Source organism: Malaclemys terrapin, chromosome 2 (assembly GCF_027887155.1).
Source record: "Malaclemys terrapin pileata isolate rMalTer1 chromosome 2, rMalTer1.hap1, whole genome shotgun sequence".
In the NCBI taxonomy this organism is placed as follows: Eukaryota; Metazoa; Chordata; order Testudines; family Emydidae; genus Malaclemys; species Malaclemys terrapin.
The window spans coordinates 247,308,129-247,335,906 of record NC_071506.1 but is presented as its reverse complement, the minus strand read 5'-3'; the positions used below and the strand labels follow the sequence as shown (position 1 = coordinate 247,335,906).

Here is a 27,778-nt window from a genome sequence, read left to right as displayed (position 1 = left end):
TCATCTTGATGGGCAAAAAGGTGTACTTTTCAATCGTGTTAGCTCGGTACAGTTGAAAAGCCACACTAAGATGTAGTTTAACATGCTGGACGCCATGTTAACTGTGTTAAGCTAACTCAATTTAAACACACACCCCTTTTGCCCATCAAGGCATGTTTTAAGAGGAAAGCAGCATATAGTGAGAAAGCAGAAGGCTGGAACCACACAGTCTTCCCAAGAGCAGGAGGGAAAGGGAACAAGCAAGCAGCACAGCACAAATGCAATAGCAGTGGGGGCTCCCAGAAAAGAGAACACTACGAAGGGGCAGCAGAAGTAGGGGTCTCACAGAATTAGGGAGAGATGCAATTGATATTAGGAGAGTTGTAGGGCCTCAGTAACTTAAATTTGGGGAAGGGGCAGGTCATGGGCAGAAGGGAGGGATTTTGGAGAGCGAGGGTATTCCTGAAGAACAGAGAGAAGGAAGGAAAGATCTGGGGCCAGTGTGTGTTCTTGGGAACAATGAGGAGATGCTGAAGGAAAGATGGCCTGAATCCTTGAGACTATTTATGATGAGGCAAGGCTGAGATTCCTGGGTAATGAAAGAAAAAGTTCCTTCAGAGACTGGGCAAAAGGCAGTGTTTACACAGGAGACATGTTGGAGAAGAGGGCCAAGATACAGTGTTTCTGAGAGATGGGACAATAAAAGTAGAATTGGGAAAAGGAAGCCCAATTTGAAAGTGAATCTGCAATCTGAACCTACAGTTTGGTGCTAGGAACCCAACTTGGAAGCTGCTCCTAATTCAATTTAATAAGAACATATGATAGAAGAAGTGTTTAAAAAAAAAATTGCAAGTCTGAAGTGCCTCTCCCCTTCTAGATTGTGGTCCCCTTGATATTTTGGAATATTTTTGGCCCTTGGACTGAGGAGATTGGACACCACTGGTTTAGATGCATTAAATGCTGAAAGCAGTATTTTTATTGTACGTACTTCATCAATATAAACTGGTTCAGGTTCAGGTTCTATTGTCTCTACTTGAACTTCATCACTGAACTGTACTGTTTTCTTCTCCGTTTTCACTGTAAAACACATGGACTTTTTAAAAAAAAATAAATCTCAACTGCAAAATAAAATGTTACACTGAAAACATTTTGTCTGCCATTTAAATTATTTGGTGGTTGAAACACATTGTAAACTTGAAACTGAAAAAAGAAACAAAGTTTAAGCAATTGAAATATTTGTTTCCTGAAAAACAAAACTGAACCTACTGACATATTTATATTTGTAATCTTATTACTAAGCACTTAAAGACAAGGGTCAATCACTTTTGAAGATAGGACTTAGGTGCTTCTGAAAATTTTACCCAAGGCCTTTTTTAGGGGCTAGAATGTCCTCCAAGAGAAAGTAACTAAACAGATACCCTGATGTTAAAGTGCAGAGGAAAATTCTTGCTTTATCAATAATTACTTAGAAGTAAGCCATATTTTTAATGTTATATATAGATTGATCTACAGATATATAAAATAAGATGGTAGCACCACCTATTAGGGTTGCTGGTGTGTGTGTGAGCGTGAACATGTGCACGTACATGCATACTTTAAAAAAACATTTCTTGGTTGCATCCACTCCCAACTTAACATAAATTTGTCAAAAGGTAACCAAAGTACCCAACCTAACAAACCCACCAATAAGTCTAATGAAAAATTAAATCAGATTTAAATTTATAATTTGTCACCCTGAAAGCCTTATTGAATATTTAACATTTATTCTTTTTACTTAAGTGCTCAAAGAGGGCAAGACTGAACATTTTCTGTTAAAAGAAACTAACACAGCAAACTGTTCCTTTCATTCAGTACATGTCCACCAATCCTATACTTTTCCGAAGGAGTCAGAGCAGAATAGGGCAAAAAAAATGAAAAAAGCACCTTCACAAATAAGAATGTTACAGCTGATTCGTTTTTAACTTTAACTTCAGCCACAGCATTGAATTGTTTCCAATTGAAAGCTGCACCTTAGGATTCTTGGAGGTAAAATGTTTGAAATTATGAAAGGTGGAAGCAATGGCCAATTCGCAGATTTCTTCTGCTGGAGCTCTCGCCTTTTTTACTTTCATCCCAGTCACTGCCCTGGTAAGCTTTATTTTTATTTTTTTTGTAGGATCAAGGATCATTTACAGAATAGTTCTCTAAGACAGGTAGATACCACTACTGTTTGTAAGGATGCAGCGGAGGATCCTTGGTTCCGCTTAACCTTATAAACGAGCTACAAAGTAGAATAACGTGGGTATACTTTAATGAAAATGTCCGAAGGGAAATAGACTTTCTGGGAGAACCGTTCTTCTTCACGTAGTCCGTTGGTCCGACGATGATGTTTTCATGCTCTCTCTTTTTGTGGATTCTAGAGTGACTCTGAAGTCCAAAGCGTGCTCATAAGCAGATCGGGCAGACAAAGTCCTTTGAATGGGAGATCCCTTTTACAAGAATAAACCCCAAGCCCAGGTATAGCTGTACCCGTCTCTGCAGAGTATCTGGGAAGGAAGGGTTGCCCACATTATTGGCTGTAGCATCCTATCTGTAGGGTCCCCTGGTGCTAGTATCTGCATCTTATAGCTTAGCAGTCCCTCTTTGACAGCTGGGCATTCCACGCTAACTGCTAGAATTGCCTACTCGTGTCTCAGAACAGAACACTCTGGTGGCAGGGTCCTCAGTGGACAAGAACTTACAAGTCCCTTAGTGAAGTGACAGATTATGAATAGTTATATCTACACTGACCTAGATGTAGACAAGAACATTAGGATTGGAGGCTGTATGTTGAACTTTATTGAGATTATTATTATTTCGCTTGGAATAGATTCAGAACGGTTTATTTCTCATTTTTAATGGTGCTTATACCACTGTATGTGCAGACCAAAAATATCAAAACAAATATTGGGTGCATTGTGTTGTATAAATATTCTTCAGCAAAAGCAGTGTTACTCACTCATTTCTGGTTCAGCAGTAAGGTCAGCTGTTACAAAATTAGAGGGAAATAATCCTATTCCTTGGTGAGTTTCACCTTTCCACCAGTTTGAATCACTGAAGATTAAAAAATAGTTTTTACATAAAATGCTCTACATTACAGCATAATTCAAGTAAAAATGTGAGACATTTACATAAAAACATTTAACATGCAAATAAGTTAATTTAAACATGGGGTTCTAATGTATGTGTCCAAATATTGAGTATGAGCAGCCTGATATTTCCAAAAGCTTTTTATGGACTCTCTTTTTTCACAGTATCCTGTTAGAAACTTTAAGATAAGAACTTAACAAGAATCCAAAAAGGACTGAATATTTATATAGATACATCCATAATTATAGTAAGGATTAAAGAGTCAGAAGAGTTTAAGAATATGAAGGTTTCTCTCACTCTAAAAGATGGAAGTCAACCCCCAACTGACATGGATTAGTAAGAAACTTTTCCTATGGGCAGGACATTCCTTAACTGCTCCATGCAGGATTTCTTGCACCTTCCTCTGAATCAGCTGGTAATAGACAATGCCAGAGACAGGATATTAGACTGAAAGGGCCACTGATCTAGCCTGGTATGACAATTCTAACATTTATGTTTCTGTACTGATTTTAAGCTTCTGCATTGAGGGCTTGGATCCTGCAAAGTGCTAGACAATACCAATGGGAGCAGAAGGCAATTGGCACCTTGCAGGATCAAACCCTAAATAGATGGGCAGGAAGCCAGGTATTTTGCTGAATACTGCAGAAGCCAAAAAGGTCGTCTTCGGTCCACATTGTATATTCATATTAGTTAATTAGCTAAATCTTTGTGCATTCCACTATTTCTTCTTTCTGGAAAGGCTACGTTTATATATGCATCCGACGAAGTGGGCATTCACCCACGAAAGCTTATCTGTTAGTCTTAAAGGTGCCACAGGACTCTCTGTTGCTTTTTACAGATCCAGACTAACACGGCTACCCCTCTGATACGTTTATATAGTTGATCAACAACATTTTAAAGAAAACAGAACTTTCCAGCCTTCATATAAACAGCCAAATTGTAAAATAAATACAGGGAATTTTCAGTTGGTATTACTGGGTAGGCCTGGCTTGACATAAGTAACTTGCCTCGTTTCTTAATGGGTATAATAGGGAAGGTGAATGGAAGATTAAGTTGTAAATAGGGGCTTGACAAACAGTATGCTGAAATCAGGATGTCTGTGATAGCTAGGATAAGCAGCAACACCCTGATGTTAGACAAGATAAACTACAGACAAAATAAACCTGGAATGTAAAGATCAGGTTCAATGTGAACAGCACATGGATAGAGTATGCTGTACAGGGGATGGTTCCCGCAAAGTAACAAAGCCAATCCAAAAACGTGTGATTTAATGTATGGCAAATACAATGTAATGTATAAATGTATGTATAGGAAGAAGTTGTCTGTGTAACTTTGGATGTATGGTATGCCCTATACCCAGCCCTACACTTGAGTCTGATCAACTCGACATAGCTTTGCTGTATGACAAATAAAGGAACCTGAATGACGAAATCCAAAGTCAAACTGAGGGTTCTGGATCCCAGAGAACTGGATGAAGTGTTCTCCCAGAACTGGGCAAGGTGTTCTGGATAAGCCGAGTGGAAAAGTCTCAGAGGGAATCCCAACATCCTGTTTAGGTTTTTTTTACTCTCCATATTGCATCCTCACAATGACATACTTCTTGCATTGCTGAGAGATTCTAGCACAGTCACTTGAGAAAGAAATTTATGTCTGTTTTTATTTAATACTGAGCTGTTAGTTAAGTTTTACTACTTACATAATGCCAACAGAGGCACAGGGGATTTCCTGTGATTAATAACTGGTTGGAAAAACTTGATAGTTCGAGGCAGAGTCCTTTGTTGGCATTAAACCAATCTGTAAAATGTTTTTGTTTAGTTACCAGTTTAAAAGCTGTACATGTGCTTAGAGAATGTAGATGAGACAATTTTTTAAAATATGAATTAGACAGCCAGTGATTAGTGTCTTATTTATTGTTACTAACATAAATGTCTAGAGAGTGAAGTGTATGCTTTTTTTTTTTTTTTTTTTTTTTTAAATCACCATTTCAGTGATATATACATGGCATTTTTAGAAAATTAGCAAGATTTTAAAATCTCATCATCCCATTCAATTTAGGCCGAGTCTATATTTAAAAGATTTAGCAGCATAGCTATGTGAATTAGTGTTGTTTACAAAGTAAATAAATAAATAAATAAATAAATAAATGAACCAAAAAAAACCCCAAACAATCCTAAACACACACAACATATCTAGACCAGCAAAAGCCCGATTATACAAGCAGTTATATCAGCAAAAAAGTACTTTTGCTGGTATATCTTATTCTGGATTGGTGAGCAAAATAAGCTCTACCTGCAAATGCACTTTTTTGCTACTTAACACTAAAAGGGGTTTTGCTGGTGTAACAACATCAACAAAACTTTTAAGTGTAGGTAAGGCCTTACTATATCAAGAATAAAAGAAAAATCTTAGAACACAGCTCAATATTTAACAGAAACAGATTTACCTTCTCCCTAGGAATCCTGTATGCTCCTGTACTTTTCAGTGATGGTATACAACAGACCATATAAAACAGATAGGATGTCTAAGGGAGAATGGAATGTGATCATAATTTGTGAATTATGCAAATTGTGCAATTTGTGAACCTAGAAAGCAAGAAATTGTAGTACAACTGAAAACGGTGAAAAACCTACTAGTTAGATCAGTTGTAGAAATGCCAAATAAACAGAAGGGAAGCAGAAGGTCAGTAACCCAAAGAGTTTTGAAGATAAGTGTATGTGTATGTGTTTGTGTTTGGATAAAAAAAAAAAAAAAAAAAAAAAAAAAAAAGAAACCAGACACTCTGATTAGAAAGCAAATGTTCCCTGGAAAAGAAGAAGAGTTACTTGTTGCTCTAGGAGTTAAAATATGCACATAGCACAATGGAGCACTGAACCTACTTGGGGCCTCTAGATGCTACCATAGTATAAATATGAAATAGTCAAATAATTCTAATTACTATTCATTAGCACTGACATTGCTCTTGGAAAATTTAAATTTGTGTATAATAAAAACCTTTTTGCTAAACAAACTAGAAGATATTCAAGAACTTTGAAATAGCTAAATCCTGGATCTATTTCTTCCTCAGAAGCAGGTCTACAAACATTATAATTAAAGCAACCTGAGTACAAGAAACTGATTAAGGAAAATAAAATCCAATCCTGAGAAACAATAAACCTCCAATAGAGGAATAAAAGCATAACAGCATTGGTGTAGTGCAATATACGATCACAACATTATACATTATAGTAATGTAGATTATACTAACTAGTGTTGTCAAAAATATAGTAACTATAGAGTTTGAGGATTTAGTATTTATTTTAATATTTAACATTTGTCTGAGAAATGTACTTTAGCATGCATTACTTGTGAACATTTATGTAAGTTACCTGTCATCAAGTACAGTTATAAGTTCTCCAGCTTTAAATGTTAATTCATTATCTTCAGCAGCTTCAAAATCATAGATTGCGCGAACCTTTCGGCCCTCATGTTTGTGATTCGTTAAGAGACTTGACGTGCTCGGATACAAACTGGAAAGTGTTGTTTGCTGTGGCCTTTGTTCTTTTAAGGACAATTCAATGGCTACAAAAAGTAAATAATTTCCTTTAAAATTCACAGATACAAAAAGGGGCAGATGTAACAATTTGTAAATTTTACTCTATGCTAGTTTTGTAGTATAACTCTGTATTTGTCGCACAATACACAATTTCTTCCCTTTGTTTAGAAATAACTACATTGAGCAAAAATACTAACTTTCATCATCTTAAAGCTAGTAGGCAAAATCTTGCTCAAGGTGAAGTCAATGAGAGCTTTACTATAGCATTCAATGGGAACAGAATCAGTACTTAATACTTAAACATAAAGGCCTCGGTCCAAAGAAGTCAGGGGGAGTTTTTCCCATAGGTTTATGCACCTGTGGGTTTGATCCAAACATTTGCAACTCAATGAATATTTTTCTTTGGACACATGCAAATTTAATTTAAATTCTTACTAAATGCTGCTTGAAGTGTTAAAAAATAAAAAAAATAAAAGTGGATTTTTTAAAATAGCAATAAACAGTTTATGGTTACAAGTTACATTTGGTAATACAAAAATCCTTGAAGCTGTCATCTGTCAAAGGCCAGAAATGTCCACCAACTACTAGTGCAAAAACTTTATACATATAATGAATACAAAGAATCTATATATCCATTGCTAACCTGCTTAGTCATATAGCAGGTTTCTACACCGCAACATAAGCCAAGGCTTAAATTCAGGTTCAAGCCTAACCCCCCTTCTATCTTCATTGAAATTATGCTAACCCAGGGCTCAGACTCAGGGTCCCAGCCCAAGTGAAGATGGGACCCTCAGAGTTTGAACCCTATTGCTTATGAAACCAATCACAAAGAAGGCTGTGGAACAGAATTAACAGCAAATTCTAGGTCCCAACTCGGAACAGATTTTTCATCCTCTCCCAACCCTAGGAACATCCCACTGCCAGCCTGCAGAAAAGATGGTGAAGACCGAAGCCTCCCCAGAGCCTGTTAAGTTTCTGACTCCAAGTAAAAGTTTATTACTACAATAATGGAAGGGATTTCCGCTCTGTGAACCAATGCACAAGTTATGAGAAGCCCTGGCTGGCAGCATGTATCTACTAATGGCAGATTGTTTCAGAGCACTTTGAAATCCCCTTCCCTCCCTCCACTCCCCCGCCCACCACCACACGGAGTTCAAGATGGGAATTGGGAATTGAAAACAGTAAAAAAAACCTGCTTTAAATGGTTTTTTAACTGTAAAGTCACAGATGTTTGCCAGGGTCATTCATGTTTTCCTTTCAGTAGTAAGAGCTTGAAATTTGCCACTCTGTAATCACTGAACCATCTATGGAGCCACCTGGAAACAGTGAACTGCGTGTGTGTTTTTCTATTTCCAAATCTAATCCATTTCAGTTAGAGATAGTCCATGCTGTCTGTGGGTCACAAAATTATTTCTCCCAAATACAAGTAGGATGACATTTTTTGTCCAGAACTGTGCCGGGGATGGGGAAGAGGAAGGCTGTAGAGGTCTGCATGCAGCAACAACAGGGTAAGCTATGTGTGAACTAATGCTGCATCCTGTTAATTCTCTCATGGATTCTGACCCAGTCCTGATTATTGATAGCTGCAAACCTTTCCTGAAGCAGGAACTCTCAATATGCAGTTACATTGCAGGAAAGGGCATATTTCCAAGGGCCACCTCAGGAGCTGACTAGCCCACTCCACTCACAGATGTGCTGTTCAGTCACTATTCATTTTAATACTTCTGCTGCCTACACTGCAGGTTTCCCACCAACTGCTTGGAATAAGATCTTCCTTTAGCAATAGGACACCACCATAAGAAAAGTTATGTCCTTCAACATGGAACACAGGAAAAGAAAGGAAAAGGAGAATGTGGGGACAGGGAACATGTAATGGTAGAGGGTCTGTGCTGGGTTTGCATGGTTTCTGGCACTTTAAAAAAAAGTTCTTCTGGTCTTTGTTTTGGGTTGTTGTAATGTCAGCTGGCCTGCTGAGCAACTGGTGACTGTTGTACTGTTTTAATACATGTTTACAAATAAAGCCTTTTATGTCATCAAGAAATTTTATTGCTATCACTGCGTCACATGATACTATCACGATTTGAGATGATAAAGATAAAAAAACCATTCAGGAGCAATTATATATTAGTAAGCACACACTATTCTTCTATTTAGCCAGGTACAGCAATTCACATTACAATAAATTTCATCTATAAACCCATGCTGCCCCCCTTCAATTCATCATGTCTTTCATAATTATAATGTATAACAACCAAGCCAAAACCCCTCCCAAGAACCGAACTGAACCCCCCCACTCCCACAAAAATTAGCCATTTTCCCCCATAAACATATTCGTACAGGTACTATTCCCCCTACTCCACTGGGCCATGTAAGTCCATAATGTGACAATACAAAGCATCCCTGACTTCTATTGTCCAGGTGCGACCAGCTCCCACAGAGGTGGTGGCACTTCTTGGCTGAAGGCACCAATTCAGTGGCCTCATGCTGTCATAGGTCCATTCAGAGGGTGAGCTATTTCCTAATGTCTGGCTTCACAAACATTGTGAAGGGCACCGCAAGCCACAATCATGCTGACAGCATTGATGACACTGGCATCCAAACAGGTTTATCAAAATCTCTAACAGAATTTCAATCTGCCAAAAGCACATTCAACCACCATTCTGCACCTGCTGAGAGTATAATTAAATCTTTTGCCAGGGCCTCTGAAATCACAAGAGTTTAATAAGCCAAGGCAAAAGGGGACACGTGGGGTCCTTCAGGAAAACGGTGGGGACAGTAACTCCGCTTATGTTTATGTCATTTGGTGGGAATAGCATCACAGTCTGTCCATGAATGTAGACTCGCAAGTAGTGAAAAAACTCTGGCATTGTGACCTTTTCCAGTACAGCCCATGTTGACATTGATAAATTGACCTCTGTGGTACGTGAGGGCCTACATAATTATTGAGTAGCACTCTTTATGATTTATGTACTCATGTGCTCCTTGAGGAGGACAAACTATGGCACATGAGTCCCATCAATTGCCCCAGAGCAATTAGGAAATCCCATTCTCTCAAAGACAGCAATTACCTCCGGAATATCTTTAATGCCTGCCACCCTGGAGTAAACCACATGCCTGATTGCCTCAGAAATCTCTACCACCCTTTACCAACAGTCGACTTTCCAACACCAAATTTCCAACGACCTATAGCAATCTGGGGTAGTCAGCTTCCAGACTGTCATAGCAACCCGCTTCCGGACTGGCAAGGGCGATCTCAGTTATTTCTCTTTAGGCTGGAGGGTCAGGGTAATCTTCTCACCAAGCTCCAAAATGCAGATTTCTTCATGTGAAAGTTTTGGACCCACTGCTGGTCATCACAGGTCTGCATGACAATGTGATCCCACCAATCTTTGCTTGAGGCCCGGTCTATATAGGGGGCACCAGTGGCTATGCCAATTCTATGGAGCAGCATTTGCCAGTGCAAGTCTGCCATGTCAGTGTACTCCTCCTCTGCTGCCGCCTCCTCGTCATCCTCCTTTAGTGGGACAGAAAATGCTGCCAAAATGTCCACTAGTGCTCTGCCAGTTTTCTGATACAGGAGTGAAAGCGAAAGCAAGAGAAGTTCTTCAAAAGGTGCTGGTTCCATGTTGCTGGCACTGGGAATGCACAGATAAAAAAGGCTGCTCGGCAGGCTGTGTTGGCAAGCTGTTCAAACTTCCTGAAATGTGCTGGATGGGCACGAAAGTTTTCCCTCAGCACATAATGGTCAAAAGGCTAGAACAGCCATATTCCAGAAGGAAGCTAGGGACTCTGGGATATGGTTGGTTTGTCTGTGTGCTGCAATGTGGACACCAGAGCCCCAGGTTTGAGCCTGGGTCAGAAAAGTCTTGGCATAGGGTTAAGAAACAGTATAGATGCTCAAGCACAGGTTCTCTAACACAGGTCTGCTGACTCGAGTTCCACTAACCCTGGGCTTACAATGCAGTGTAGATATACCCATAGTGACTTGTCAATAGACCCTGCTACAGCAGGGGTGCGTAAACTATGGCCCGGGGGCCGCATCCGGCCCTTCAAACGTTTTAACCTGGCCCTCGAACTCCCGCCAGGTAGCAGGGTCCGGGGCTTGTGCCACTCTGTGCGTTCCACAGCTCCGTGTGGCTCCTGGAAGCCACGGCATGTCCCCCCACTGGCTCCTACACATAGGGGTAGCCAGGGGGCTCCGGATGCTGCCCCTGCCCCAAGTGCTGCCCCCACAGCTCCCATTGGCTGGGTAGTGCAAGCAAAAAATTTAAGCCAGCTTTGCACACCACTTGCACTGTGTGCATTGCTGTTCCCATCAAGTTTTGATACTCCAGACAACTAAGGTGCCTCATCTACCCCCAAATGAGGGAGAAAACCAAGTAAAGGATTTCCACTAAGTCTTTCAAAGTGAAGCTCTCCTTGAGATCACATTTAACTAGCAGACTATTACAATGTCACTTCACTTTTTCACTTCACTAATTCAAAAAGCAGAGAATGATTTTTTTTTTAATACCTATTAGTAAAAAGGAGAAAATGACTTTTAATACCTATAAGTAAAACAAAGTGTTTTTTTTAATCTTTTCTGTGTTTTTTAAATATTTAAAATGGAAATAATCATAACTATGTTTACATAATCATAAACATAATCAGTCCATAAATATACTATTACACGCAGGAAAGGAGGCAAAACAAAACCGACCCTTAAGCAATATGTATTTAGTACTATATCAAAGCATATAGATCAGAAAATAAATATACTCACCTTTTGCTAAATCTTCCTCTTCTTTTTTGTTAGCTGCCGTACCAGGATCTTTGGCTACTAGAGCTGGGCTTGCCTTTGCTTGTTCTGCAGCCTAGCCAACAGCAAAAAAGTGAAAGTTAATTACAATGGACTTTATGGCAGTGCATTAAAAACCACACTGTTTTGTTCTGTCATTGTCTCAACCAAATTTCACGAGGCCATTTATTTTAAAATCCAATGTAAATCACAGCATGCATTCTTTAAAGGAGCATTCAATTTTTGTCTAAAACAAAGGAATTCATAACGTTTCTATAAGTTGGCATTTTGTTTCTAAAAAGCATTATATAACTTTTAAAAGTAAACCTACAAAACTGCAGACATCGAAGATAAACAGAATTTGTATGAAATTCCAATAATTCATTCATCACTTCAAGTCACAAGCTTTTGCATATTATTATACCTGTGAACCAACAGCTGGAAATGTAACTCCTTGTTCCTTAAGATTTTTTATCATGGCAGATATTAGACTAAGCTGTGGGTCGTTCTTGAATTCATCTGTCCATTCCACCATGAGGGCTTTTAGCTTTTCACAGACTTTTGGATGACCCTGAAAATGGCAGAAGTTAAGTTATATAATATAGGAATCTGCTCCTAATAATTTCTTATTAAATTAAATTTAGTATACAAGAAGTACACAAAATAATCAAATTAAAATCAAATTGATGCACTCTTAATTCTCTTCATTTCCTATCCCAACAAAGGTGCATACAGAAAAAATTAAGGTGGAGAGTTTCTTCAAATGTTTAACCATTAGTATTGTCTGATAACAAGTTGTCTGATAACAAGAACAGACTGAAGAACCGTGACATAATCACAATTGGTAAGGACTCTATCAGCATTAAAATTGTATTTTAAAAACATTTAAATTTTTTTACTGCCATATCCCACATCCAAGATAAAATTCCACCAACTGAGGGGCGGTGACAGCCCAGAGGCAGACCCCCTAGTACATGGGTGCATCAAGTCTGTTTCAACATTAGACTTTCGGCCCATCAAGTCCCCTGCGGCCGCACAAGAACGGACCAAATGGTAAACGATTGCTATGGCTGACCGTTTGATTAAGTGTTGAAGAAGATGACGACGACTTAGGAACTTAGCCTTAGGAACTTATTCAAATCTAGCTGATCTTTCACCAATTTTTCAGTTCTGTGTCAAAATTTTAAGAGATCTAGGCAATGGAGTCCTACTATTTGCTGTTTCACATACACAAGAAAGACATGTACTACTATGAGATGCGTCATCTGAAGTATCTAGAGAAAGAGAATCATGCTCATAGCTACTACAGAAGTCTAAATGCATAAATTAAGTCAATTTAATCTAAGAGTTCTGATGCATACACTCTGTTCCCACCACAACCTGACAAGCAATCATTTCCTTACCAATCCTCACTCACTATAGCCTCAGCCATCCCTCACATCTCTGTTAAAATTCACATCCCCACACAAGTTCTAATCCCCAATAGCACAGATTCCATTCCACCTCTCAGAAAGGTATTTCCCCCATCTAATTCAGGTTCTATCATGAAATCCTACAAAGGAACACAATACATTACCTTATTCAATACGTTGCTTACTTCACTAGCAAAATCTCTCGAACACACTTCTAAATGAAAGATTTTACCACAGTTTGATACGCATGCTCCTAGAAGCTGAAGAGAAAAAGAAATTAAAAGACAGCCACGCATTGTACAACATAGCTTTGCAGGAGGAAAAAGGAAGGAAGGAAGGAAGGAAAAGGCCACCTACTGTCAGTGCTTGCATAGCAACATGAGGATCCTTATGGTTCACTCTCTTCATAATAGACCGAAGGCAATCCTTAGGCCTAATAATTAAGGGGGAAAATTACAACTTTGAAATATTACAGTCCATGAACCACATCTCATTATGAGGGAAGAGGCAGAAGTAAAGCAAGCTTTACATAAATATCAGGAAAATAATTCTTTGTTAGCTTCAAGGACAAAAAACATTTTTGTCCATGATGCAATTTTAAGAACTGTACCTTTAGCAGTTCTACTTTCCCAAACATTTCTATGTGAAAGATTGTTAGATTTCTGAATTAAGAGGAGCTCCCCATTAGGCTAAATTTATTTTATCTTTTGAATTATAGTTTTGTATAGCCCATCTAACTTTACAAAAAAAACTTCCTGTTTTTTAAAAAACATTCATAAAGTAACAAACATTCTATGTTGCATATACTGTGTAAAATACGGCAATTTCTGTGAAGACCAATTTCTAGCTAGATCTAATTTGTCTCTGCATATTCAGATTTTCTGTATGAACAGGAAACACATCAATATCCAATTTTAGTTTGGAATAGCTTTCTTTGTGTACATCTACACAAAACAGAAAGGTGAACAAAAACTTATTATAATCTGACGGTAATATATAGCTAGCTACATATTCTATACCTGAGTATTTCATGTTGTAATATGAATGGAATATTGCAGGTCAAATGCAATCTTTCATTTGGGTCCATTTATGGTTTTTGTCTCAGATAGAAACTACAATTAGAACTATAGGCTAACAGCTATATTTCAGAAAAGAAAAAAAATCTTATTAGCCAACCTAAAAAACCTTACAAGTGTTTTGTCTGTTTTTAAAAAAATTAAGAGAATTGCTCAGTGATAGAGTTTCCTGCAGACAGGAGTTCTGCAGAGTTACACACTGCAGGAACCGGCCCTAATTCTTTCCCAAACAGGATCACGCATTCATTTATGCTCGCCTCCTCTCCACCCACTTCATGTACTAGATTCTCTACCACCTCTTATCAAAAGGCAAATACTCTTCCTCAAAATCTTGGCAGACTAGACTCATCCGCACCCCACAGGTCCCAATCTGGCCCCTCTTCCTACCACGGCAAACCATATCTGAACAATGTAAGCTTTACACAGTACCCAGGGGCTTCGCATGCATAACGCTGGTATATTAATTATATTATACACATCTTAAAAGAAACACCTTGTATACACTTCTAAAGATAAATCATGTATTGCACATTATTTTTAAGTGAATAGATGTCTGTTTTTGGATTCTCACACAATGTCTTTGTAATTCTTATATGCAAGCACTCAAAACATATGAAAGAATATTGTTAGGGATTTTGGAGAAATGAAGATGAAATTTCTATTCACATCTCGGTTGGAGATATTCCAAGCCAAAAGAGATTTAGAAAATGTTCTTTAAAAGTAAAGAACAGAATTTGTAACCCCCTTATGTCTTCCATTTGCCCCATACTTCCCAGAAAAATTCTACCCTGGCATGACATCTGATACACCTCTATCCTGATATAACGTGACCTGATATAACACGAATTTGGCAATAACGCGGTAAAGCAGTGCTCCGGGGGGGCGGGGCTGCGCACTCCAGCAGATCAAAGCAAGTTCAATGTAACGCGGTTTCACCTATAACTTGGTAAGATTTTTTGGCTGTCGAGGACAGCATTATATCGGGATAGAGGTGTATATGAATTTTGAGATGGATTGTCTTGGTTTTTGTGAAACTGGGGAAAGAGGAGCAGTGGTTTGGAATATATACTGTAAATATATTATTGGTATACGAAACTGGTTGCGGTGAAGGTACTAGTACTCCATAATAAACACACCTCCATACTCTCCAAAAAAGTGAAAACAAGATTTGAATAGGAGTACTTGTGGCACCTTAGAGACTAACAAATTTATTAGAGCATAAGCTTTCGTGGACTACAGCCCACTTCTTCATGTTAGGGTTCTATTTTATATATCTTTAGCTTTTTTTACACTTATCACTAATACCTACAACAAGGAAAGAAGATACAATTACAACACTGTGAAATTTCAGATTTAAATAGCTGAAATCATGAAATTTATTATTTTAAAAATCCTACAACTGTGAAATTGACCAAAATGGACCATGAATTTGGGAGGGCTCTAATAATAAAATACAGTAAGTAGAACGCTATTTAAGAACAGCTACAGTTTTCATTAATTCTTGTTTAGTAATTTGGGGTAATTTCTGCCAGACAGATTTTAAAACAAACAGTCTATTTCTCCTGCACTTCTAAGAACACTCATCACTCAGTCATTTAAACACATTTTTCATAGTACTTTAATTATCTTCCTCTCAAATATATCCCATTCTAGTCCTACTCCACTTGTATGAAGAAAAGATGTGAATCAGCAACAAACTGCTGAAGAATGGTTACCATATATATACCTTCCAGGTCTGAGTTTCAAACAGATGAGATAACTGAACACAGACCTTACATTTTAAAGGTTTTACTTGCATTGTAACAGATACCAATAATGTAGAAAGTAAAATTAACAGAAAATGCTGCAATTCCATTGGAATTTTCAAACATATGCTATGGGCCTGTTATATAACTATATGGGGTTTTATTTGAAAGAATGGGGGTTGGAAAAAGTATCACCCCTACACAAGCAACAAATTTTCTGAACATTCCATTGAACAAATCTGAGCTGTGTTCCCTTAATACCAAATTGCTTTTTTCTTTCTTCTCAAATGAATTTACAGTAGGTTTTTTTCCTCTAACACCTAAAAGTTTTACAGTGTGCATTGATATCTGACAACTAAAATGAAACTCTGGTATAAGTTACACTACTGCTTGGCTAAACTATATTTGGCTGTGTCTATGTTTTACATAAACCTCCCTCTCATATGCAGTACTACTAATTATAGAAAAGGCTGCTACATGGTATGGCTATTACTCAGTACAGTCTTCATAAAACAGATTGAGTATATATCAGTACAAGATAAACAAAAGTCAAACTTTTCTCCCCACAGTTACTGCAATACAAACATACACACACTTTGGAATAAATGTTGTCCATACAATCATTACACATTAATTTGATAAGCTTCAATGTAACTGACAAAAGGCATAGGTACCTTTTAGTAACAACTGTTATTAACATTAAAGTTAAGATGTATGTAGACCCAAGAAAGTAACATTACAAGGACAAACATTTAGAAGGATGGAAATTAAGAATCTGGCCAGCACTGAAAAATTGTCGTAAGTTTGCCAGCCCAGGTACAAAATCTATTTATCTGAAATGTATTACAATTAGGTCCCTGTGTAAATCATAATTTCATGGAGGTAACAGAAATCATGAAGATACCCCAAAACCATGACTATTTTCATTTGTTTTTTCAAAGGAAAAAATGTCTGTAATAAAGTATTTAATATGAAAAATGACCTTTAGCTTACAGTGCTGTACCCATGTGTGGAAGAACAGTGTTATGTACATGCGTGGCAGAGGTGCACGGCAGAAACCTGAAAATGCAATCTAGGTGGGAAACATTGCTCACTGACAACAGCAGAATGATGCATCTAAAAAAGCTAAAATGGCGTCTGCAGCTGATCACACAAAAGCAGTATTTATCAGGGTGTCTTACATAGTGATGTACCTCCTGCAATATTATTGTTGTCATTAAAGAAAAAGAGAGTCTAATACGCATCTTGAATCGCGTAGTCACCAAAAGAGAAAGTCAGGAATACAAAGCAGTATGGGCAGCTGCTTTATTTGCTAAGAAACAAAACCTGTGACTTCCCTGTTTCAAAATTGCACCAAAAAACGTGAATCTAACTATAAATATTGATCCACCAGATCAATGTTTACGCAAATATCCCTCTTGAAAAACTGGACAACCTGCGGTAAGGGAATTCTTTGGATGGAATATAGCAAAAGGTGGAGAGATTTCTTCACATTTTAGCTGGATTGATAAATATTTACTTGAAGCTGATGGGTGTCACAAGCAGGATTATGGAACTCATGAAGAAATCTGGTTGTCTATGGTCACAGATGAATCAACTGGTGGCCAAGATGAGTATGTGTCGCATAATATTTGTTTTGCAAGGCCTAAATGGTGAAGACACACCTGACTCGGACCTGTAAGCTGTCCTTGCTGATGTAATTTATCTACAGGCTGTTTGCAATAGCTTGTGCAATGGTACTGTAGTTAAGTATTTGAATACCTTTGGAATGGATTTTGATTATATCAGTGCATTTATATCTGAAAACGCATCCTACATGTCAAAAGCTTACAAGCAAGTGCTTCAGGGCTTACAGCCTAACTCAGGCCAGGTCTACACTCAAAATGTAAGACACACCTGAGCGACATAGTTAAGCCGACCCAACTCCTGGAGTAGACAGCACAGGATTGATGGAAGAATTCTTCTGTCAACTTAGCTACCTAGCTTGGGGAGGTGGATTAACTGATGGGAGAACTTCTTCCATCACTGTACTGAATGTATACACTGAAGCGCTACAGCAATACAGCTGTACCATTTCAAGTGTAGACAAGTGCACAGTTCATCTTACCTGCAATGCTCATACAACAGACCTTTCTCAAGACATTGGAATGACCAATTTCCCACACGCTGACAAGCTAACGGTAATAGTCAAAAGGCTTCTCAACATTGTCTGAGCAGAAAAGTGCGTTTTAAAGTGTAGTCCAAGCTGTGGGTTCCAGTTTTCCTGTAAAACTGCCCCCCTGAACCAGTTAAGATGAGATGGGGAAGCTGGTATGTTGCTATTGAATATCATGCAGTCTACTACTTTTTACTCCAGTTTTGTGGAGCAGGAAAGAAAATTACACCAGACATGGAAGCGTTGAAGAGCTGAAACATTTGCTGGAAAAATCAGAAATTTTACAGATAAAACTTGACTTCATCACAAGACATGGCAAAGAGCTTGTTGATTTAAAATGCAATTTTTTCCTCAATGTTTAAAAACTCTTTTTGACTATTGCTGCTAGCGTATCAGAGTGTGGGAAATTGGTCATCCCAATGTTATTAGCAAGGTCTATTATGTGAGCATTGCAGGTAAGATGAACTGAGCGCTTGCCTACACCTGAAATGCTGCAGTTGCACTGCTGTAGCACATTAGTATAGACCAGAGGTTGGCAACCTTTCAGAAGTGGTGTGCCAAGTCTTCATTTATTCACTCTAATTTAAGGTTCCGCGTGCCAGTAATACATTTTAACGTTTTTAGAAGGTCTCTTTCTATAAGTCTATAATATATAACTAAACTATTGTTGTATGTAAAGTAAATAAAGTTTTTAAAATGTTTAAGAAGCTTCATTTAAAATTAAATTAAAATGCAGAGCCCCCTGGACCAGTGGCCAGGACCCGGGCAGTGTAAGTGCCACTGAAAATCAGCTTGCGTGCTGCCTTCGGCACGCGTGCCATAGATTGCCTACGTCTGGTGTAGACACTCAATACAGCAATGGAAGAGGTTCTCCCCCCAAGAGGAGGTAGCTAAGTCAACAGAAGAATTCTTCCATCAACCCTGTCTACATCAGGGGTTAGATTGGCTGTAATCCTGTGAAATCCGTGTACATCAAATGTACAATAAAAGTTGACTTAATTAACACATATTGAGCACTTAAATGTGAGCAACACAGCAGTGACACAGGGATTCAAAACCCATATATTGAAACTTCTATTGAAATTTTAGATAAACTTTCAAATTACTACAATATCAATGAAAGAAAACCGTGTTTAACCCAGCGGGTATACCAGTTCCTTAAAGGTGTAAGGGTGTTTGAGCCAATGCAAGTATGTACATTAAGGTTGGATGCTCTTCCACTGGATTCTATACCTAGCTTTAATAGGAGCTTGCAAGAATGAATTACAAGGCTATTGGTTTTATGCAAAGAAATGCAGCAGTACCCTTTCACTGACTGCTTTGTGGAGGTCTGCAGAACCATACTTTCCCAACATTGCAAAACTGGCCAAGTTATATTTTTCTGTTATTCCTAACACTATGGATGCTGAATGAAGCAGCATATTGGAGGGTTCTTGTGCAGACACAATTCATGAAAGAGGAACAAGTGAATTGACTAGTGATACTTAACTATAATTCAAAAATACAAAACAGAAATAAGTGAACATTTAATGGACTGCATATGTTTGTACTTGCTGCTTATTTTAATTATAAGATCGATTAACTTTACTGGTTAAATTCATTCTGTCCTTGAAACTGATTACATTTAGTTATAAAATTTATTCTGTGCATCCTCCTTGAAAGTGATTAACTTTACTGGTTAAATTCATTCCATGCAAATTCCATTAAATTCAATACTTTAACATTTATATTGTTGCAAATTTTCAAATAAATAAATAAAATCATGAATTAAACTGGGCCCTAATTACAATGGATGATAAAAACAAGATTTTTTTATTCTCTTGTAAAAAGTCAAAGCAACAAAAAACTCTTGCCCTGGGCAAACGGTCAAGTAAAATTTTGTAAGACAGAGAAGAAAAAGTAAATAAATAATCCAGTTCTTCATACAATCTTCTAAATACATGTGAAAGTGTAAATTAACAGTCATATTCCCCACTTCATTGTTTAAGCATTAACTGCGTTCAAATATTTAAGTAAAGCTCCTCTGGTAAGCTCGGCCACACACACAACTTGATGGTATTTCTCAATCAGTATGTAATGTGTAACTTTTGTATGCCACACCAAATCATTTCCAAAATGTCAGGGAATGTTCTAGGCATCAATGAGCAGAACCCTATGGATTTTCAGAAATATCAGAAAACCAAAAGGGGAAAAAATGAGGGACACAGTGCCCCTTTCTTTTGTTTAGCAGAGCCACAGTTTCAAGCATCTCTGAAATTGTTTATAGATTCAAAAAACAGTTGATGGCACCTATTACTGTCTTCCAGCACAATACCCCAAACTCAGTTCTGCCTATCTTCCCAATAGAGGTAAACGTATTGACACCTGAATGATTGGTCTTCTAGATAAAATGACGACAAATAATAATGGCGTTTTGTAGATTTAGAGGACCAATGTTCCCAAAACCTCTATGTGCCACTCTAATGCAATTTTCTCCCAGGACAAAGAAGATAGCCCCTCTAAGTCTACTGTAACTTTGGAAATAGTATGAATATCTATATATGGCACTACGTGTATACAGTTTTGTTGAATGCTGTACAGACATACACAAGATGAGAAAATCCCTACTCCAGAGACCTTATAATGTAATAGGAAGAACATGCAACCTTTACTAACATCAGTGTGCATTTACTGACATGATTTACTCATTGGACTGGACTTGGGAAGCAGTAAAAAGGCTCAAGGAGGCCCTGACAAATTCTGGAATCCTTGTCACAGGACTTGTGTCTAGTGGAGTTGACAGGACACTGAGCTTTGAGCAAGGATCAAAGAGTAGTACCATATTACAGTATGTTAGACTGCAATTCTTATGGAGAACTTTGGTTTATATTATCACTCCTCTATTGTACTTTATATTCTCTCAAATAAAAACGACAGACTACTAGTAAGCCTAAGCAAGCCCCTATTTTAAACCAACCTGAAAGCCAGATGTTACCTCACTTCAATGTTACAAAGGTTGAAGTCATAGGCCTGGTTTACACTACAGAGTTAGGTCGATATAAGGCAGCTTACACTGACCTTGTGTCTGTGTTTACACTATAGCCTTGTGCCCATCAATGTAAGTGCCCTACTACACCAACATAGTAACTCCACCTCCACGAGAGGCATAGGGCTTATGTCAGTGTAGTTAGGGTGAGGCGGTGTCTGTGCAGATCAGGGGTGGGCAAACTTTTTGGGCCGAGGGCCACATCTGTGTGGGGAAATTGTATGCAGGACTGGGGCAGAGGGTTGGGTGTGCGAGTGAGTGTGGGAGGGGGTGAGGTGTGCAGGAAGAGGCTCAGGGCAGGGGTGCGGACTACAGGAGGGGGCTCAGGGCAGGGGTTGGGGTGCGGCAGGGGGCTCAGGGCAGGCAGTTGGGGTGCACAGGGATGCAGGGTGCAGCAGGGCTCAGGGCAGGGGGTTCACGTGCAGGAGAGGTACAGGGTGTACGAGGGGGCTCAGGGCAGGGAGTTGGGGGGCAGGAGGGGTGCGAGGTGCAGGCAGGGGGCTTAGGGCAGGGAGTTGGGGGGCAGGAGGAGTTCGGGCTCCGGCCCGGTGCCGCTTACCTAAAGTGGCTCTGGGGTGGCAGCGGTGCGCACCAGGACCAGGGCAGGCTCCCTGCATGCCTGCCCTGTCCCCGGCCCTGCGCCGCTCCAGGAAGCGCTGCAACTCCTGGGGGTGGGGGAGTGGGGGACGGAGGGCTCTACGTGCACTGCCCTTGCCGCGCCTCCAGTTTCCTCCCACGCCTCGAGGTACTTCCCACAAAGCTACCACTGGCCACGGTTCCCCATTCCTGGCCAATGGGAGCTGCGGGGGGCGGTGCCTGGAGTACTTTGCATTTATCAACACTGAATTTCATCTGCCATTGTGTTGCCCAGTCACCCAGTTTTGTGAGATCCTTTTGTAGCTCTTCGCAGTCTGCCTGGGACTTAACTATCTTGAGCAGTTTTGTATCATCTGCAAATTTTACCACCTCATTGTTTATCCCCTTTCCAGAGCATTTATGAATATGTTATGACTGGTCATAATACAGACCCCTGGACGACACCACTATTTACCTCTCTTCATTCTGAAAACTGACCATGTATTCCTACCCTTTGTTTCCTATATTTTAACCAGTTACCAATCCATGCGTGGACCTTTCCTCTTATCCTAGGACAGCTTACTTTGGTTAAGAGCCTTTGGTGAGGGACCTTGTCAAAGGCTTTCTGAAAATCTAAGTACACTATATCCACTGGATCACCCTTGACCACATGCTTGTTGACCTCCTCAATGAATTCTAGTAGATTGGTGAGGCATGATTTCTCTTCACAAAAACCAACTCAGATTAGAATCTGGCTTTTCATCTTGAGAGTAGATCATCAAATCTCCTGTTCTCTCACACTTAAAGTAACTTCTGTATGCACAAATTCAAGTCCTAAAATCAAGGCCTCAGATTTTTAAATAGCGTGTGAAAATAAATATCCCTCCTTTGCTTCCTATAGCAAGTACATTCTAAACCAAGTTAATTAAACTACTAAGGACAAGTCAATGTCTGAACTCAAAATTGTCATCACCTCTCCCCCTCACCATCAATATAATGAACAGTGATCTAAAAGGATAAAAATGAAAGATTCATAGTTTAAAAGCAAAACCTCACAGTTCATAACACTTACCCTGTGCGCGACTGTCCAACTTTATCACAAATATCTAAGATGAGGCCCCAGTCCTCTGCAGTATTCATCTCACTGGTTGCTTTCTCTGGTTTAAAAAAAAAAAAAAAAGGAGTAAGTAGACCAGAATAAACTACTTGTTCATATATGTGAAAGTTTAACATAGAACTGCCAAGATTTAATGCTGTAAGATTTCTGTTAAATGTCAGTGTTTGATGTCACCCTGCTTTTAATTAATTTATTGAAGTAGTTCTTACAAATTTGCATTTTACACACATGTATTTTTTACTGTTGTATCAAACATTAAAATATTCAAACATTCACTTGGTGCCCTAATATTTGAATTAATAAGCAAATGAGCATTTCACTTTTTCTATTTGCATTTCAAACAATAGATACTCAGAATTATTTTTACAGTCCAAGAAATATATCCGCTTTCAAGAAAATTTTGTGAACTCTTAGTTCTGGGTCTGTAAATGAATTCCAAAGGCTACCACTTCCCAGGACATTAGTATACTGTCTTGCCACATCAATATACCCTTGTGCCTCAGCAATTCCAGCCACAACATAGTCAGTAAGACAAAGTTAGACAAACACCTGTCAGGAATGGTCTAGATCAGTGGTTCTCAAAGCCGGTCCGCTGCTTGTTCAGGGAAGACGCTGGCGGGCCGTGCCGGTTTGTTTAGCTGCCGCATCCGCAGGTGGGCCGATCGCGGCTCCCACTGGCCACGGTTCGCCGTTCCAGGCCAATGGGGACTGCGGGAAGCGGCGCGGGCTGAGGAATGTGCTGGCCACCCTTCCCCCATGAGTGCAGGGGACTGGACTAGAGGACCTCTCGAGGTCCCTTCCAGTCCTATGATTCTAATATGTTGCTGTGTCTTGTGCTTGCCCTATACTTGTTGGTAAATATAGTTTTGAGCAGTTTCACAACCTGTAGGTTGTGATCCCCATTAGACTGCAATGGAGCCTAAATGGGTTCAAGAATGGGTTAAAAAGAGAAAGTCACCCCAACTTTTAGCTCCCCAACCTCAGCTCTGCCCTCGCTGATTTCTTTAGTGGCCTCTTTCCAGCCACAGAAGTCTGCTAATCCCATGATAGCCAGGCAGAAGCCAAAGAGCTCAGATGTCTCTTTCCTCCCAGTTTATCCATCTCTCTGATTAGGCCACACCAACAAATCTATCCCTTGCAGCAGAGAGGAATAACAAAGAGGCTGAGCAATCAGGAAGCAGATTCAGCTGCCAGACAAGCAGGGGCAACAAATCAACATCTCCCCCCCACAGCTGGTCATGTTCTGGGATGCGCAGCAGATGGATAACGACACCATAAGGGAAAAACAAGGAAACTGAGTTTTTCCCTCTAATTCTGAATTGAGGAATCTATTTGAATCCTGAGGGAATTTATGTCACCACTGGGTGGCACTAAAAATAAAAAAAAACCTAGCTTGCTTTCAGGGAAGACACAGTTTCCATAATTCTGTGAACAGAAGAGTAGACCAGGAGGGGGTTTTCTGGCTCCCCATTCCTGGCCCTACGTCATCCAACTTTATTTCTGGGCTTTTAATTTAATAGCTGCCTCAGCAAATAATCCCAGGTCCCAGGGAGGCTTTCTAGATAATTTTCTGAAGGGAAGCAAAGTTCGCCAGGCAGCTAAGTTTTTCTGGGAAAGACTCATAAATCCATTCTAACAATTCAGTGGATACAGAGAAGAAAGACTGTGTCAGTGAAACCTCCTATCTCCCAGAAGTCATTTGGAATATCCATCTTTGAGCCCAAAGCTGTGGGCCTAAATTCCTGCAAGTGCGTTTCTCTGTCCTGCATGCAAGCTGAGCAGGCCAGTTATTGTCTCACTCTGATAGAGTAGCAAAAGTTTCTTAAAGGAAAAAACTAACACACTCAAATAAAGCTCTACGGCAAGAAATACAACTGAGGGTCCCCCTCACCACCCAGGGTGGATAAAAATCAGAGTTCAAAAAAAAAATCCAATTTTTTTTATAACAGGCTTTTTGAGGAAAGCCTATCTAAAGATAGTTTTAATTAAGATACATTATAGTTCAAAGATCTCTCATCATGGAACAGGGATTATAAATTCTAATTCTATATTATGAGACAATATATTCATGTAATGTTTATGAAAAGTTTTGTAAAGGAGTTCCAATAGTTCACGGATTAGGGACCCAATCTTACAGGGTTCCACAGGCTTCTGTATAGATTATTTAGGTTAATCTTTCTATCTACCCAATGGGACTCAGTTCTCAGTCTAGAAGATACCATGAGAAATGCTTAGTTTTTCCATTCTCAAACTGTGGATTTGTGTCTCCAGAGATAACATGCTTGTTAACAGCAAAAATGTTTTTAAATAAATAAAAAATAATATAGAGAGGTGAGAAATAACAGACCTCAACCCTATTGTCCCTCTGCAAATTTGTGTACACAGAGACAATCCCTTACCTCTCTCTGAAAGTGCATAGTTTCAAAAAGTTCAATGAATAGAAGATTGTTGGGGGTGGAAAAGATCTGGACAAGGAGAAGTCTGGAGATAAATGTGAGAAGGGAGGGACAGACAGTAGAAACAGAAGTGAAACTGTTTGAGCAGCATATTCCAGAAGTCTTGAGGCCTTCATTGATTTGAGATCTACCATACCATTCCCTCACTAGAAGGGAAAACCTATAATGGCAGCAGGCCGGTAAAAGAGACCAGTTTGGGAATATTTTAATGAAGTTCCTCTACCTCTGGGAAAGACAGGCATGTGTGCAAAATGCAAACAGTGCAACAAAGAAATGCAAGGCCTGGTTGCCCAAATGAAACATCATCATGAGAAGTGTTCCTTCTCAGGAGAAAGCTGCGTTGAAGTCAAAGATGATGAAAGGAACATGTCTGAACATGCAGGATCTTCAGGTTGGTAAACTTTTTTATTTCATACTTCTTTCTTAAGGACTGCCTGTCTTCCTTCTGGACTATTCTTGAATTCTCATGTTTGAGCAAAAAATATAGTAGTTACTCTATGGTACTATAATTTTAGATGCAATTGTGATAAAAAATAAATAGCTGAAGTAGGCAGATCTTCCTTTTACAATTTCACCTTTAAAGTAGTAATGAGTGTCAGTGAATGCAATGTGTAATACTTAATGAGCAGTATGGTAATAATAATTAAATAACTGCATTGACTTATTTTGTTTAGGAGAATTCATCCTCAACATACAGGATTCTGAAGACTATACACCTTCAAGATCACCATCATTTTCTATAGTTTAAGAGTTATCTGCCAATGATAGTGTTTCAGTCATATCATGTATGTCACATAGCCACAGTATATCACCTGTAGCAAAAAAAAACAAAACAAAACAAAAAAAACAAACAACCCTCCATCATCCAAAAACAACCATAGATAAGTTTATGATAAGAACCAGCAGATTACAAAAAGAGGTAATTGATGAAAAAATTGCCCGGTTTGTTTATGCAATAAACTCTCCTTTCCGTATGATTGAGAACCCACGCTTCATTAACATGGTTCAGTCATTAAGACCAGGATACAGTCCACCCAACAGAGCAGATGTCGCAGGCAAATTGCAGAATAAAGTGTATGAAAGAGAAACTGAGCAGTGAGCAAAAGGTCTAGAGGGTAAAATTGTTAACCTTAGTCTTGATGGGTGGACGAGCAATGTCCACAATGATCCTGTTGGATGTGCTTGTGTGACAACAGAAGGGAATGTCTTCCTTACAGAAACAATTGATATATCAACACAATTATAAAGCAGAATACTAAAAAGAAGTAGCAGTAAAAGCTATAACAAACTGAAAAACAATTCAAATGTCTAGTACGCAGCTTGGTCACAGACAATGCTGCGAATGTATCCAAGATGAGAAGAAATTTAGAAGAGAGTGAAGAAAGTCCGAAGCTAATAATATACAGTTGCAGTGCTCATTTGATGCACCTCCTAGCCAAAGACTTCAGTGTTCCAGAAATAAAGGCTAATGTTGTTAAAATTGCAAAATACTTCTGTAACAACCACTTTGCAGCAGCTGCTCTGAAAAAAGTGGGAGGAACCAAGTTAACTCTCCCACAAGACATGCGATGGAAATCAGTAGTGGACTGTTTTGAGCACTATATCAAGAATTGGCCTAATCTGATGACAGTTTGTGAACAAAATCGCGAAAAAACTAGATGGCACTGTCACAGCCAAAGTTCTCAACATTGGGCTAAAGAGAAATGTTGAACACATGCTGAGTACCCTGAAGCCTATTTCTGTAGCCTTGAACAAAATGCAGGGAAATAGCTGTTTTATTGCTGACTCTGTTGAAATTTGGAAGAAACTGAGTGAGAGCTTAAAAAATGAAATATGCAATGACAGAGTTAAATTACAAGCATTAAAAAAAATGAATGGGACAAGCCCTATCTCCAGCTCATTTTCTTGCAAATCTTCTCAATACTCAGTACCAGGGTCAAACCTTCACTGCTGAAGAAAAGGAGTCGGCTATGACATGCACATCCAGCAATCATCCCTCTATAATACCAACTATAATAAACTTCAGAGCTAAGGGTGAACCATTCAAGAAATATATGTTTGCTGATGATGTTTTAAAGAAAGTCAAAACAGTGAACTGGTGGAAGTCATTTAAGCACTTGGATTCAGAGACTGTTGAAGTGATAATCTCACTTTTAACAGTAGTAGATTCTGCCGGTGTAGAAAGAATATTTTCTTCCTTTGGACTAATTCATTTCAAATTGAGAAATTGTTTGAGACCTGAAAAAGCAGGAAAGCTTGTTTTTCTTTTCCAGATTATGAACAGGAAAATGAAGGTGAATACAACTGAGTTAGCTGCAGAAGCCAATATTTTAAGTTTCTGGTGTTGACCTGGCTGACAAAGTCAATTTAATTTTTGTGGGTTTTTTAATATTTCATTTTAACTATTTTTGTTAAAAACAATTTTAACAAAAACAAACTTGATTTTAAAAAACATGAATGTTTAACTAAATTCAAAAATTCAAATGCTTGTTTTGTTAAAATATTATATGTTTGCAGTTGAAGAAAAAAATCCAGAATACATAACATTGTTGTTTTAGTTAAATAAAACAATTTAAATGTCTGTCTGGTAATGTTCTCCTCCTAATACAGCATGGCAAAAAAATCCTCCAAATATTAATGATTAACCTGTTGAATTGACATAGTTCACCTCCCAATGACTTCATAAATATCTACTTCAATTCCCTTTCGTAAATGAAATAACCAAACAATCATTAATTTTCTGATATAGCTATAAAACTAATCTGAAAAGTTTTCAAAATAAATCACTTTAAAAATGTATAGTGTGTACATTCTAAAAAT

At 38.7% G+C, this 27,778-nt stretch overlaps 1 protein-coding gene across 2 annotated transcripts in view; it reads right to left on the bottom strand.

The window, feature by feature from the left end:
- STAM (signal transducing adaptor molecule) overlaps positions 1-27,778 on the bottom strand; it is a 60,827-nt gene that overhangs the window by 10,313 nt on the left and 22,736 nt on the right. Inside the window, exons 2-9 of one of the 2 annotated variants that reach the window (XM_054020614.1) lie at positions 22,458-22,542; positions 13,166-13,241; positions 12,973-13,068; positions 11,821-11,967; positions 11,382-11,472; positions 6,453-6,645; positions 2,957-3,051; positions 968-1,056 (exon numbers count right to left, since the gene is read on the bottom strand). In XM_054020614.1, the coding sequence (XP_053876589.1) occupies positions 968-1,056; positions 2,957-3,051; positions 6,453-6,645; positions 11,382-11,472; positions 11,821-11,967; positions 12,973-13,068; positions 13,166-13,241; positions 22,458-22,542 (872 nt within the window). Of the gene's footprint in view, positions 1-967; positions 1,057-2,956; positions 3,052-6,452; positions 6,646-11,381; positions 11,473-11,820; positions 11,968-12,972; positions 13,069-13,165; positions 13,242-22,457; positions 22,543-27,778 lie in introns of those variants that run through there. The other variant, XM_054020615.1, reaches the window with a different exon arrangement.